Here is a 15,354-nt window from a genome sequence, read left to right on the forward strand (position 1 = left end):
ATATGGGTGTTGAGCACAGATATGTTAGGGCTAGTGACAGTTCTGGTTACAGACCTCTTAGAGACTCAGTAGCTTTTTTAAATGGGACTAAAGAGATCTCCTGTTGATTGAATTAGCCGATTCAGTCATGATTAGATTTAGGAAAAATACCTCCTCAGAATAGTAACTTTAACCTCAGAGCATATGTGGAAAAGAGTTTGTGACAGGTCATTTATGGCGAAGAGTTGGCACATGTCATTTTAAGAACACAGCAATTCTCCTCCCCGATCCAGATTACACCAGAAGCATCTTCTTTAGTTGAACTATGAGCATTTCATCAGTCTGTAAAGATGTTTTTTTTGAGATGTCTTGATAAAATACTCTCTACAGAAAGGATAGACTGAGATCAATGCAAAAAAATCAACATGAAAAAGATGTAGACTTCAGCTTCCACATCTCCTGGCAGAACCAGGAATTTACTGAAATCTGATTATCTACAATTGCTGCTTTAACTGTGCACCACGCTCTGAAAGCTGACATGAGACATCCACTTTGACATAAAATATCTCCTGTTACAACCATCAAATTTAGCGGAGTTTTTTCCAGAGAGGTCACTGGAATTTTTAGGATATCATCTTGTCATTAAGAAATTAGAAAATGCAACTCTTAATGGTCAGACCTGTGAATGAGATAAGTAAGGATGTCTATTTTTCTTCTTAGTTGCAGAGCTCCTAAAGTATATGGAATTTTTCTGTTTGGATAAATGAGTACAAAAAAATCAAAACTCAATTATAGCCAATGCAAGTGTTGCTTGTAAGCTACCAGTGCCGGTATTCCAACACCTCTTACATCAGACAGGGCTTGAAGGGCTTTATTAGTTAAGTGACATCACCAGAGAAATGAGAATTAACTGTCAGCTATATGCAAAGCCATGAAAAATAAAGCTGTAGCACTAAAAACCTTGTATCTATAGCAGAGCATGACAAATACAAAGAAATAGCTCAAATATTACACAAAGCAAACAGCAGTTTGATTGCTCTTGTAAATGACACAATGTATTTGCTGTAAAGAATACACTAATTTCTTTTTTTCTTACTGCTGAAAAAGGATAACTGAAATATGTACATAAGCCATCAAGCTTTGATGGATATCTGGAGCCAGCAGTCGTGTTTTAAAAAGTTTGATTTGCATTTACGCTGTACTCTACTACAAGTTGCGGCCTGTTTCGTTTTCCTGTGGTGCTAGCAAATCAAGGCCTTGTGGAACAGATCTTATTTGTTGCCTGTAAATATCAGTGGATCACTGAATGAAAGAACCAGTAAAACATTATTAACAAAGAGATTTTTCCTTTGCTGCAATAAAAAAGAAAAGCAAGCAAGCAAGCAAAGAGGATTATACATACATATGTGGAATTGAATGGTATGCGTTATTACAAAAAAATAAGGCAGGAAAAATTCCAGCTTTCTGGTTTTCTTGCTTTACCTACTTTATACTTTGAGGTATTATGAACATTGATAGAAATACACACTCTGTATGCCAAATCTAACTTATGTGTGACACTGCATTTTCGGAATTGGCAGAATCTAATATATTTTTAGATATCTTTTGGCACTCAGGGCCCAAGAGGGAAACTTTCTGATCTCAGCAGATCCTGAACTGATACAAAGTTGTCCTTCTGACTCTAATGGCTGCATGAAACATGTGTTTATGAGAAGATGGGAAGACACATTTCTCTGTACTGTGAAAACTGCAGTTATACTCAGAGCATTCATAAAACATTATAGCTACATCTTTCCTTGTCAAACAGAACCCTTAGAATCAGTTCCCCATAAAAGATAACTCTTAGTCTCAACAATTGCTGTGATTCTTCTGTGTGTACAGATAAAAATCTATTTCAGAAACAGAACAAAAAACTGTCACTCTCTTCAGGACTTCTATTTTTAAAAGCCTGATGCTGTAAGCACACTCAGCTCTTGCTGAATCTGACTACTGCCCCGGTGTAGGGACATGACGAGATGTCTCCTTAAGGAATTTGACTCCACTCATTTGCATGGTAAATGTTAATTGAGTGAAGATTAGTTATAAATCAAGGAATAAAAAGTGAATTTGTCATGGTTTGTACTAGAACTTTCATGGTGTTTTGACATGCATTCTGCACAGTCCTAACATCTAAAGGTAGAGTTGCAAAGAGTTATTAATGTCAGCTTAGTTTCTGAAGTAGAGGTTGATGTGACTGTTCCCTCTATTTATTTTCAACCTACCAGTCTGTCTGAGCCTTTGGCTCTTCTCAGCCAAGTCTGACAAAGAAAGAAAACTGCTGTCTGCTCATTATTATTGTTGGATATAAAAGAAATGAAAGGGCTTATAGGTGCCAGTGTAAGAAACCCGAGATTCACCACTTTCAACAGGGCAAAACAACCCGCCTTTTTACTTACATGTATTACTATATTATAACTACAAATGTATAGATTAAAAGTGATGTCCACTTTTCTAAGACTAAAAAAAATATTCATGAGGTTTCAAGTAAGAAAAAACTCATTAATCCAAACTTAGATATGTAGTTATTAGCCACATGTACTTAAGATCAGAACAGATATGCTGTGTGTGAGGTTGTGGTGCGGGGTTTGCTCTTGCTGCTTCTTACTGGATATTTGCTAAAACTGGAAGTGGCGTCCCTGAGGATGTTCTTTCATGAGACAACAGCTCTGCGCCAGCTTGTGTGTTACTATTGTAATGTTAAGGCTGTTTCCTTTCCAGACTTTGCTCTTTTCATACTAGCTACAAACCAGGCTCTGCTGCACAATTTCACTTAAATCTTTTTGTTCAAACATCAGCTCTGCATCCCAGTTTTTAAAATATATTTAAAGAGGAGGGAACCTTAGAGTCATCCAGAAATGTTTCTGTGTGTAAGGACTACTTGATGAGTGCATTGGGATGGATGATCATCCCGTTCTGTCGTCAGAAAATTCCCTGCCTTCTACAAAACAAATTCTTCATAACTTGTACATTCTTTGCAGACTGTCTGAATTCCCCCAGAGTTTAAAGTATGCAATTTCTGAGTCCTATGTAGTACTCCTTTCCAGCATAGTGGTGTCTAGTTACGTTCTTGCCTGCCCCTTTACCGTGAGTAGTAACCAAATGCAAAAGGTAAACACAGCTTCTTTTCCGAGATCCAGCATTTACGTGTAAGCTCCGATGAAGCAGGTGGGGACAGACAGGGGAGCACAAGGGCACAATGGAACAATAGTGGCCAGAGCAATGATTTCAGCGTCTCACAGCTGTCCCAACCCACTGCAAGGTTTTTCTCGAGGGGAAGACAAAAGAGATTTGAAGGAAGACAATGTGAGAGTTTTTCAGATGTTTACAGGGAGCTGGTCCTATGTGTGAGAGGCATCATGGAGAAAGCACAAAGGTGCTTGTGTGACCACATTAGCAACTGCGTGACAGAGCTGGCATTGCTCACAGCAACATGGAGCCTGGAGTTGATATCACAAAGGTTACTTGAGAGGATGGTAAAACTCTGCTAAAATCATTCTTTCTAAAAAGAATGATTTGGTATACTTCAAATATGCATCACCTCTGCCACACTTCGCTTCAACAGTATTTTCATCCACACTGCTGCCACTGACAGTTTATCAGAATGCCCCACCCCTGTGAACTTACTGTTTCTCGGTAAATGCCATCAGCTTACCCTTGCTTTTTTTTTGGAAATCAGATGCAAAAATTCACTGCAGACATCAACAATCTGTTTCGGGGGTTCCCAAATTTCTTTATAAAATCCTGCCTAAATAAATCAGTAACAATATACTTTTTGCCTTCAGAATTCATCTTTGTTTGTGGGTTCTGGAACTGAAATATTGAAAAATTAAAGCACCAGCTTACATTGGAAATAATTTGGTTTTCAGAATCATCTGGGAAACATCAGCGCCCCTAGCAACCTGGTCTACACTTGTTTAAAAAACACCCAAAACAAAGCAAAACTAAGCTAAAATGGAGGTAATAAACCTATTTGCACACAAATCTTGTATACTGATAGATATAAAACAGGGTGGTGTGTTGCAGGTCAAAGCCAGCTTGCTGAGTTACATTCAGCTACAGTGCTGAGTCACTGACATGCTTTAGCCATCTCCATCATATTGGTGCCAGATATATTCCTTACCATAAAATATGTTCTGTGAGCACCAAAATGGGTTCTGCCAGATCAGTAGTGCTGTTCAAACTCACTAAACTGCAGCAAAGACAAAAGATAATACAATTTATTTGCTGCAACCAATGCCTTTGCAGCAGCTGGCTCTTGTAGTGGGCAATCACTACAAGGATTTATCCCTTAACATTCCCTTTTTCTCTCTCAGCAGTAGAAAAATTGAAGGCAAAATGTTTAATGTTGCAAGACAGTGACGACTCTGCATTATTTCAAAAATATATCAGTGCTGACCTTCATCCTTTATACAAAAAGCATCATATTGGTCATTCACAAAGGGATCGGTTTCAATCTTAACATCAATGGCTTTCATGCTCTTCAGTTTGCTGCCCATCTTTCTGCATATAATTATCCTAAAATAAAAAAGAAAAAAAAAATCAGAAATCTTCTGGAGTTCTACATGCAGGTGAAATTTGGAGATTTTTTTATCAGAGTAGTCAGGCTTTAGCCTCAGCTTACTGTTTCAGCATTGGCACGTAAAGTAGTAGTGTGGGAAGATCTATGAAGAAAAGTCAAGGAAGAAGTAGAAGTAATTAGAAAAATGTTTGCTGTAGATCAGTTCAAGGCATAGGGATCAATAAAGGATGTTTATCTTATTATATTCTGTAATAATGCTAAATATCAGACATATACCCTATTTAAGACCATATTTTGCTCTCACATTTCAGCAATACATATTCCCATGGATGGCACCTGGATAGAAATGAATAGGAAACTCAAGATTTGATCTGAAATTTTATAAATCATTAGCATTTACATTAAAGAACCATTAAGGCTGAATATTTAACTGCTCAAAAGCTAACACAGGCAAACTCAGAAAATCTAGCTTGGGTTCTTGGAAGAAAAACAGCTTCTAAATTTTATTTTATTTCTTTTTTAATAGCAATTTCACACTTTTGAGTAAATTCCATTTCTTCTGGTTTCTTCTGGTTCTCAGCAATACCTTATCCATCCTGTTGCCCCTGATAGGCTTGAAGAAAGGCATTAGATCTGTATTGGATTTTACAACCCTGTAAATGTTGCTGATGAAGTAAGAGTTTACTGATTGTCTCTTCTCTCAGCTGTACTGGCTGCTTAAAGCCAGCAAATGGAAGAGTTTGTTGTAGAAAATACTGGTTTTATTGTTACACTGAAGGTTAAAAAGGCTGGGAAAGTCATTCGAGCCCAAATTTTTGCAGCTGGATATTAATGTTGTGGGTTTATATTTTTGTGGACAGCAAACTTGAAGAAATGTTGCATAGCCAGCTATTCTAGTGAAAAGAAGATAAAAATCCTTTCCACAGAACAAATCCTTCCAGTGGAGGAAATTTATCATTTTGTACTGTGCAATGGTTGAACTAATGTGCCATCAGTCCTCCACTAAATTTGAGGAATGAGATAAAATAAAATACAATAATATTAAAAAATAAAGTAAATAAAATGCCCATTCATTGAGAGTGGAAAAGATCCAGTGGAAACCCAGTATTTTATCATGCACGTAAATATTATATAACGATTTCTAGAAATAGGCTGAATTATGGTTATACAGACTATTTTCATTCAGGCGTGTGTTAGCTTTCAATTAATTAAATAGGTAACTTTAATATTCTTTTAATATAAACAAGCAAAAGTAACATGAAATGAGCTGTATGGTGGTGGTCACGCATATGCATGAGAATGGTTCCTGCCACACTTCTCCTCTGGAAAACAACATGATGTCATTTCCTGCTGAACGCTCCTTTACAATTTCAAACCAAATATGCTTCCTTTGTAAAGAAAGCTGCACTTGATTTTTTGAGGGAAAAGAAAAAAAAATCCCTATTTAACGGTAACACTGTCCTTAGAAGTTTTAAATCCAGTTGTCTCAGAATTTAATAGATTTAAAGTCTGAGACCTCTAAGTCAGTAATTAAGCACTTAGACAAAAACAACTTGGTCTGCCAAAATGAGTTCAGATGACTGGGAGGATCAGGACATCAATTAGAAATTTTCTGTATGTATATAATATTCACATATTGCTCCACTGGGTCTGACAGTGTCTAAGAGAATGACACACTTATGCCTCCCTTCAAAAATTAACTCATCAACCTTAATCTTTCCAATAATTACTCAGTTGCTTAGATATCTGGATCCATTATGTCTTGCAAGGCTGAGTAGACAGATAATGATATGATTGTAAAAAAATGTACTTCTCATCTGTAATTTTGTACTTTAGGCTTCAGGCTCCCACTCAAAAAAAAAAAAAAAAGAAAAAGAAAAACAAATCTGTTTTGAAGACTGTTACCATCATAAAATTCTGGTCTCTGAAAATCAGGCCACACTCATTTCTATGTTCTATCAAAGACTAAAATTCCTGACACTTGGAAGCCACTTTTGAAATTCTTATCTTGAATTTTCTGATTTCTAATTCCAATTTCTATATTTATGTATTTTGCTTCTGCCCAAAACACTGTAATTTCTTTATCAGTCCTTCATCAGGCTACAAAATTATCTGTGGGTGACACGTCCTTGGTACAATGAGGTCATGGCTCATGAGTAATATCGCGAATTTAAAGTGCTAGCTTTTATCACTTTTTTCAAATATTGTACAATAAATTACACATTTGTAATTGAGAGATTTCATCAATTAGCTAATTCATTTTAAGAACCTTTCTCAGCTGCTATCCAGTGTGACCAAACTCACAAAGGTGTACCTTGCATATAGTTTCAACATTACACATAAAGAAAGGCTTTAAATTAAGATCTTTAACATGTATTTATATGTATCTGCTACTGAGGACTTTAGTTGGGATTTTTGGCGCATTAAAATTTATCTGATTAAAACTGCAAGCATCCTAATGCAATCCGTCTGAAATGAAAGAAATCTTGCCTTGTACACAAGACATAGTGCTGGGTCAATAACTGGACTTGATTATCTCAGATGTCTTTTCATACCTTAATGATTCTATGATTCTAAAAATCTAAAGAAAAAAAACTATTTAGTCTCTTTCATTCCTTCTTCTCTGACAGTGGTTTCCTGCTTCAAGCTCAGTCCTGCAAGCTTTAAACACCTTCAGTAATTTGTTAAGTACCTTCTTTTAGTATCTTCAGTAATCTTTTATTGCTGCTGATGACTAGAGTTTCAAGAGTGCTCAGCATTTCTCAGTAGCAGGTCGATCAGATCTGCAATGTCTATGACTTAGAAATAGTCTCTTTGCAGTCAATAGGATTTCAGGTACAACTAAAAATACACATTAATAGTTTATCTTCTGAATTCTTGAGGGTTCCCCTAAATCCTAAAATGCTAGCTTTTAATCTATAATTAGAACTTAAATACAAAGGTACACTTTTGTTGCAGTTCTAAAAGGTAGAATGTGATGGTTTTAAATTTGTTACAATTTCATGACTGAAAAATGGCTACCAATTCAGAATTCATAATCTTGAAATTTCTTCAGCAGCAGCACAGCCATGCTGAAATACGAGACGGAAAAAAAAAAAAAAGCAGTAGCAGTTGTCCTACTCTTTCCAGCACCCTGCTGAGAGGTGTTGCTGCCTGGTTTGTTTCTTGACTGCTTCATTGCCCTGAATGCATCATGGCTGAGAGAATGTCACAAACTTTATACTTTTTAAGGTATACATCCACTTACACAGCCATTTGGAAGAATGTGGTCACTTATGCTTAATTCTATTTATGGATACTTTCATGCATTAATTCAACTTAAGCTCATTACTCAGCATATAATGTCATCCGATGCCCAGAGCACTGTAATGCTTGATTTTGTGCCTATTAATAAAGAAACAGATTTGATTTTATTTTCTTTCTGTGGAGATTTCTGATGGAGATGTGCTCAGAAGAAACATACTGAATTTGAACAGCATATCACCCATAACAAATGTCTGTGATCCACATCTGCCTGAAACATTCATACATCCCTGAAAATTACTCTAACATGACTGTGATCTCAAAATCTCAGCGTAAAAATCAATCAGAAACACTATCACCATAGACCATGAAAGTACCACATTTTATCCAGTAACATAAAAAAGTGGTTGGTGGTGTTGACAGCAGCCCTTTCTCTCTGATGAAAAATTGGAAGGTGCCTAATGGTGTCTCCTTTGTTTCCTTGACAAACAACTGAGAATCTTGTCAGTCTACTGCTACTTAGCTTGTAAGGACAAACTACTTCGTGATGCCTCTTCTCCTCCCAGAGAGAAAACAAGAGACCGGGGATTCTGCACTGTGTTGAACCTCAGCTTAACTCCTATATACAATACAATTCATCCAACTAAGAACAATTAACAGTCCTTCTTCTGTATCCACCTTGGAATAAAAGATTAGAGCTTGGCCAATCTGATCATTGTCTTCCTGTGCCATGACTCAGATATTGCAGAATGATGTGCACATAAAAGAAAAAATCTGATCTGTAGCACAATAGGGCATGAATCAGACTTCCCAGGAACCTTCTGCTTACTCTTGTGCTACTTGCATTTTTTTCTAATGTATTATGTAACAAATGAGTAATTGGTATATTTTGCTCTTCTTTTAATTCCTCTGTTCAAAGATGGAAATAGCAGAAAAGCTGTAGTGAATAGTATTTATTTTACAATATGCCATAATATGCCATAATAAAATAGGTATTAATAAATATAATTATATGCTCGAACTGTTGTAATTATAGATTATGTCATAAATTGTATGTATGTATGTATGTATAATAAAGGTATTTTTAATAAAGACATGGTATTTTTATATAAATTATAACTTTTGTTTATAGTAGTATCCACTGATAATTTCGCTTTTCTTTCTTTAAAGAAAATTACAAGGCAATTTTTTAATATTTGAAAATTTTTCAGTAAGCCCAAGTTAAAACATGGATTTGACAGCTGAGATATGGGAAAGTGTGATCCATCAGCATAGAAAACAGTAGGTGGGATATTTCTTGTAGTTGCTACTTTATCCACCAGTTGATTTTAGGTTTTGTAGTCTTAGCCAATAAATTCACTGAACTGAGTCAGAATGGTCTTATGACATTGATTCATAGTAGTATGAGCTTGCAGTATCTTCGGCTCAGAAGAACATCAGTAACTATGTATTCGTTGAGGCACTGTGAAAGTCTGGTTCATAGCATACTGTAAGAAACCTTCCCCTAATTAGGAAGTTAAAGACTTCATCGCTTTTCTTAGTAAAGATAAATCTTTAACATGTTGTGCTAATTTTTTTTCGTGGGTCAATTTTACTCTTTCTGTTTCAGTAACTAGGTAAGAGGAAAAAACCAACAGTAGTCTAGGAGCCAAAATAAGGGATTTTTATTCTTAGTCTTTCCCCTCTGTATTTTGGGATATTGCAAATTACAAAGCTAGCTCTGATGAGGAATAAAATATAAATGACATGTTCATGATTACCAAAGGGAAGAAAATTTCCCTGAAAGTCATGAAGGGGATTGCAGGTGGGCTTTGGAAAGTCCATTGACTGGGAAATATAGAGGCTAATTTGGCTGGATGTGACCCAAAGAAAGCAGCTGCTAAGTGTGACATTCCAACAGCAATACTGCTACTGGAAATATAAAAAGGATGTCTTACCAAGGCAGAAACCAATACCTTTAGATTCTTAAAAATATACACCAAAATGCAGTCTTTTGTGCTTAAAATTGTACAAATGACTACTGAAATAATAAGGCCTCTGTTCATTAAATAAATGCAGGCTTTCATACTGTAGCCTAGTATGAAAGATTTTATATAGCCATTTTACTCTAATATCACTAGGTATAATATATAATTTGAGCATTCTTAGTGCATGTAAAGGAGAATCATGCTACTTCCTGGCCTGGACTAGTTGAATGCTCAATGACATGTCAAGCATCACTAGAAAGGTGATTTTACCCAATTTCACTTTACTGGCGCCAGTTTAATCCACGGCTTTTGTAACAGAGGTTACTGATTAGTTACCAAAGGGTTTAAAAAAATGCAAAAATATTTTCTGAATGCTATTAATTTACAAAGAATCCTCATTCTCAGAGGAAAGGGTTTCAGATACAAAAAAGCATTAGAGTGATTCTAAAAAAAGGCAAAATATGTAAACTTCTTTTGAAAAGTAGAAAATCAACCTCATTAGAACTATCTGGCAAGTTAAAATCCTGGTATTAGCCACTCTAATGCATTTGCAAAGAGTAAGTATATCCTATTTCTGTCTTCATTTGTTCAGATAAACAAATTATCACCTTTAATTTCCTTTTGATTAATGAGGTGCTTTTTTAGATTAATCCTAATCTGAGCCCAGACCTTCTGGGCTTGCATGTGAACAATCATACTATTGCAGGTGATGTCTCACTGGTGCTTCATTCAAGCCCTTCAGCACTGCACTCTCTCCTCTGGAATTGCTGCTGGATGTCTTTTAGGATGATAGTGTTTATTTTTCTCACAAATTTTACATGAGTTACTTCACTTTACAACAGGCCCACTGCTATCCTGTGCTCTATGACTACACCCAGCTCTTTCTCTTGCTCTGCCTTTCTTGCTGGATTAAGGCAGAAATTCCTATAAGTCTTCATAAAATAAAATAATGTTACATTGCACCCCAATTTTGTTACTCCATCTCTAAAGTCAGGCTTGCCTTCCTGTTCAATATTGTGATTTTCCTTGGTCTTAGGAATGATTTCTAACCTGGCATTAATTAATTTCACCAGCAAACCCACGCCTTTTGTGCCAAAGCTTGCTAAAGTTTTGCTAAATCCCTCAGAGTTTGTAAAAAAAACCTTCCAGTAAAAATACAATATAAATTAAGTGAGTCATATCTCACTTAATAAATGGCAACTCTGAGGACTGTGATGCTACAGTTCAGCAAATAGTGGTTTGGGTACTTGTCCTAGAAAATACATAAAAAATATGTATTTTCTTTTGTGCAGTGCTTTTCCTCAAAAAGTAAATTTTCTAAAAATTATTCAATTATTGGGTTGTGTCTTTTACAAGAAACATAGCTGTCATACTTTGTCCATGCTGTTGTCCCAAGTTATGCTAAGAAAAGATTTGCTTCTCTCTTTCCAAAGCTGATGGAAATGGCTCATGTCTACATTGCTCAGTGATATCATCCCTTAGAGTAAACTGGCCATGCCCATTTCCTAAATTCAAGTTTCTTGGCTGAACTTTATCTAGAAATCCCTATTCCTGAAACACAATCACTTTGTTTTTACCTTGCATGAGACTTTCTAAGATGATTGACAAGAAGCAGCAAAAGACAAATTCATCTTCTAGGAAAGCATGATACAAGATGTGAGCTGTGGGACTAGAATTTGTGACATGAAGGCATTTCGTAGTCCAAGACCTCCTCAGACAATTTCATAAGCAACTTCAGCATTTTGAATTGAACCGTGTCCTGTCAGTTATGTCTGGATTTTACTCTTGAAGGGAATTACTTGACCTGCCTCAAATACATGTCTGGGAACAAATTCATGTGCATTACAACCAGTCAACAGAGCACAGCTTAGAAATAAAACCAAGAGCTTGCCAAAGTGACATATCACCAGGACTGCTTCTCTGGAAAGAGCAAGTGGGCCTGTTTTAGCATGCACACCTGGATGAATTTGAAGGGACCCACAAGCCCAAGGCTTTACAAATACATATGAGAGGACTGGCAAGGGTTAGCAACTGACTCTTTCTTCCATTCCTTGGATATTGCTTTTTTCTTTCCCAGGAAATGTGCTTTTATGACCATACTGTCAGGTATTGGGCAAGTTCCACACAGTCGGCAGAAAAATAAATAGGTAGTCTTGTGAAATGCCATATTTGAGCCTTATTATTACATTTCCCACTGGTGTCATCTGGAGTGAGGGCCCTGTTGTGTTTGACACTGTAGAAACATTCCAAAGCACTCAGTGCAAAACCAAAAAAGCTAACAAAAAGAAGGAAAAATAGAGACGAAGTAATTTTCCTAGTAGCAAACATCTGGTCTGTGGTCAGCTGAGAAAAGAAACCCTGTCTTCAGACTCTCACAGCAGAGCTTATTCTAGCTGACTCTGCTTACTCACTCCAGACTTATCCCCTCTGGAATAAATCCTCCAGGGACTGGGTATGAACCAGCCATGGGCAACTTCACACAAAGGAGCAGGTTGACAGCCCTGCAAGAGGTCTGTCATAGCAGAAAAATTCTATGCAGAGCTTCAAATCTGTTATAGAAGACATCTATGTCTCCATTTCTTTGTAGGCAAATAAGGAACAGAATAGGGAATAGGACAGATTCAGCTTTTCCATCCTACAAAAGCACTGGAAATGAGTAAATTTGTTATGGGGATGTTAATACAGGGTGTTGAGGATGTTTAACAACTTCTAAAATAAATAGCTGTTTTCTAATGTGCTGATATTAAGACAAATTGTGTCATGTTCATTTCCCAACTTTCAAAAACCTCAGAAAAGAAGTAAAGACCCTACAGGACATGCTGCCCAGTGCTGGAAGACTTGATACAAAGTTTTCCAGTATGACATCTGAATTCAAGAGATGGCAGTGAGAGACTTTCAGAGAACTCTACCACCTTTTTTCATTTATATTCTGGCAGATCAATTGATGGTTTTACTGACTCACTTGTCTGACATGCAAGTAAGTTATAAGAGTGTCATTTTTAGTATAAATAGCTATTAGGGCTCATCTGACAAATGAGACTTGCCTAATGACATTTCATCTCATGAAATGCAGCAATGTGTAATGCTTTATAAGTTACACATGTCAGGACTGACTTGTAAATGCTTCACTTCTGGCTTGCTGGGAGAAGTTATCCCTACCTACTCTTCAGTAGCTCTTCTCAAAAAGTTCCCAAAGCTCTTGGACTGCCAGGACTAGTCTCTGTAAAGAGCCCTGAAACATGAAGTGGGTTGTCCTGAACAACTGCAAGGTCAAGACAAGAACATTCCCTTATTCCTGTGAAAGAAGTTCTGTCTCAGGCTGCTTAAACCACAAAACCATCCAGTTTATTGTGTCTTTGGATTTGCTGGCAGGGCTCTATTTGTTTAAGCAGTTTCCATTCTGCATCTGTTGAAATTAATCATATTCATCAAGACCTGCTGCTTGGGCTAGCCCAGTTTTCAGGGACTTAAGTGGGCATATTATATATTATAATATAGATGATCTGCCTTTACATGAGAGTCATCAGAAATTTGACAGTCACCCAAACTGGGCTGGGTCTTTAGTCCAAATGCTCCTCTTTGCTCATAGAAGAGGTACAGCCCAGAGAGAAGGCAATATAAACATGTTCACACTGACTCAGTGATATGCCTCTGCCATAACAGGAGAAACTCCCACAGGTTTCCAGGCTATTAATTGACTGTAAAAATAATAATAAGGACAAAATAATCAACAGGGATGGATATATTTACCAGGAGTGGGACTGTAATTACTTGCTAAAACCATAAATAGTCATCAGAAGTAAACAAATCACAGACTTATGCAAAACCTGGAGAATGGATCTAGCAGTGAAAAAGTCCTTACATGTCTGCTAGAGCTCCTGTTAAGTTTTAAATCTGAGTGATGAAAGGAGGGCTGAAGCGTGTCAGAAAATCTGCAACACTGTAATGACTTCAATCACATAATTTGTTTGTGTTTACTTCTACTGCAAATGTCTAACCCGTTTTTCCTCAAGGGAAAGACTGGGATACCTTCTAGGTACCAAATAAATAAACTCAACCTCATTCTTCCTGGAATTAGGAACTTCTTTTATCATGCTCCCTTGTATTCATCTCCTTTCTGATGTACACAGTCCAAGAGGATACGGTAGAGTATTTGACTAAAACTCTGTGATCTGCATTGGATACCACTCAGCTGCTGGGAGGATTCCAAGGTTTTAGATCCAACTTATAAAGTCCTGAACAGTTCTGGACCTGGCAGATGTGGGGAGGTCACCTATCATTCAAAGATGTGGAGGTTCATCAAGATAAATACACAAGGTGTGCCCTGATAAGAGTCCTTTATTTTGGAAATAATTTTCCATACTTCTCTAACTTGTGGGCATGCTGTGAAGCCTGATTTCCCTTCTCTGGGTTATATTAGCTAATTGTGGAGAGGTTTTTCTGTATACTAGCTATTCTTTATCCCTGCTGTCATGTTTCCAGTTATCAAGTAAATGCCCAAAGTATTGAATCAGTACATTTCTAAAAATAAATAACTAATTTAGTAAAATCATTTGAGTCCCTTGTTATTAGATTTTCCATTACTTTAGTAATTCTTGGGCCCTTTTTTGAGACACTTTCAGTTGCTTTCCCAAGATACAGTGACAATTCATATAGTATTCCAAAGAAGGCTATTACACTGACCTATACATTTTTTTTCATATTCTTCATCCCCTTCCATAAACACTCCAGCAACTTCTTTGTTTGCTTGAATGTTTGTTTGTTTGCCTGTTTTTACTACAGCTACAGTCTGAAAGAGGTTTTCTTTGTGCTGGTGATAGAAATGTCCTCATATCTTTCCTGGCCTGACAGAGGTAAATCAGAGCCCCGTAAAGATATTTTCAAGTAGATTTCATGTTCCTCCTGCATGTATTATCCTTTTGGCATCATTTTACCCTTTCATCTAAATTTCTCTGTAAGTCTCTCTATTGAAGCTGAACTTGTTCAACTTAAACAACTTTGTCTCATTTGCACACTTTGTGCTTGACTGCTCAGTTCTTTCTACAGAGCTGCATTAACTTACAGCTAAAACAGATTAGCCTTTTAGCCTTTTTAGGGAGTATACAATTGCTATTTTCCCCCAGAGCCAAAAATATCCAGTTCAATAAAGCAAGTAACATACTTTCTGGTGCTTGGCCAGCCATGGGTAAAATAGCCCCAGAATATAAAATTCCAACTCTGAAGAACCTTTCCCTCTGGTGAAGCTTTCCAGTGAAGGTCAGACCTGGTGACTGACTGCACAGCAATGGTGTGCTGATAGGCCCCCACAATGTCCTTTCTGATAAATAGCTTAGAAACTTCCATACTAAGGGCAGGTTTACTGGAGGAATGGAGTACAGCAAGTTAGAAGGGATGAAAAGTCTCCATTTTCTTCCCATCCTTATGATTTGTTTTTATCATAGTACACAATTTTGATATTGAAAATATTCAGTCCACAGCTGATCTATTAACAGTCACAGCTCCAGTGCCCACAGCACAGGATCTCACTGGACTAACTAGAGGTACTGCTTAGATTAAAAAAGCCATGATTTCTTCTCCTACCCATCATCATTCCTTACTTCCAGAATA

General features: G+C 36.8%; 1 protein-coding gene across 1 annotated transcript in view; it reads right to left on the reverse strand.

The window, feature by feature from the left end:
* The window catches only part of SUSD5 (sushi domain containing 5), a 37,967-nt gene that overhangs the window by 16,302 nt on the left and 6,311 nt on the right, over nt 1-15,354 (reverse strand). Inside the window, exon 3 of the mRNA XM_014887619.2 lies at nt 4,415-4,533. Within this exon, the coding sequence (XP_014743105.2) occupies nt 4,415-4,533 (119 nt within the window). The remainder of the gene's footprint in view (nt 1-4,414; nt 4,534-15,354) is intronic.

This window comes from Sturnus vulgaris, chromosome 1 (assembly GCF_052056855.1).
Source record: "Sturnus vulgaris isolate bStuVul1 chromosome 1, bStuVul1.hap1, whole genome shotgun sequence".
NCBI classification, from domain to species: domain Eukaryota; kingdom Metazoa; phylum Chordata; class Aves; order Passeriformes; family Sturnidae; genus Sturnus; species Sturnus vulgaris.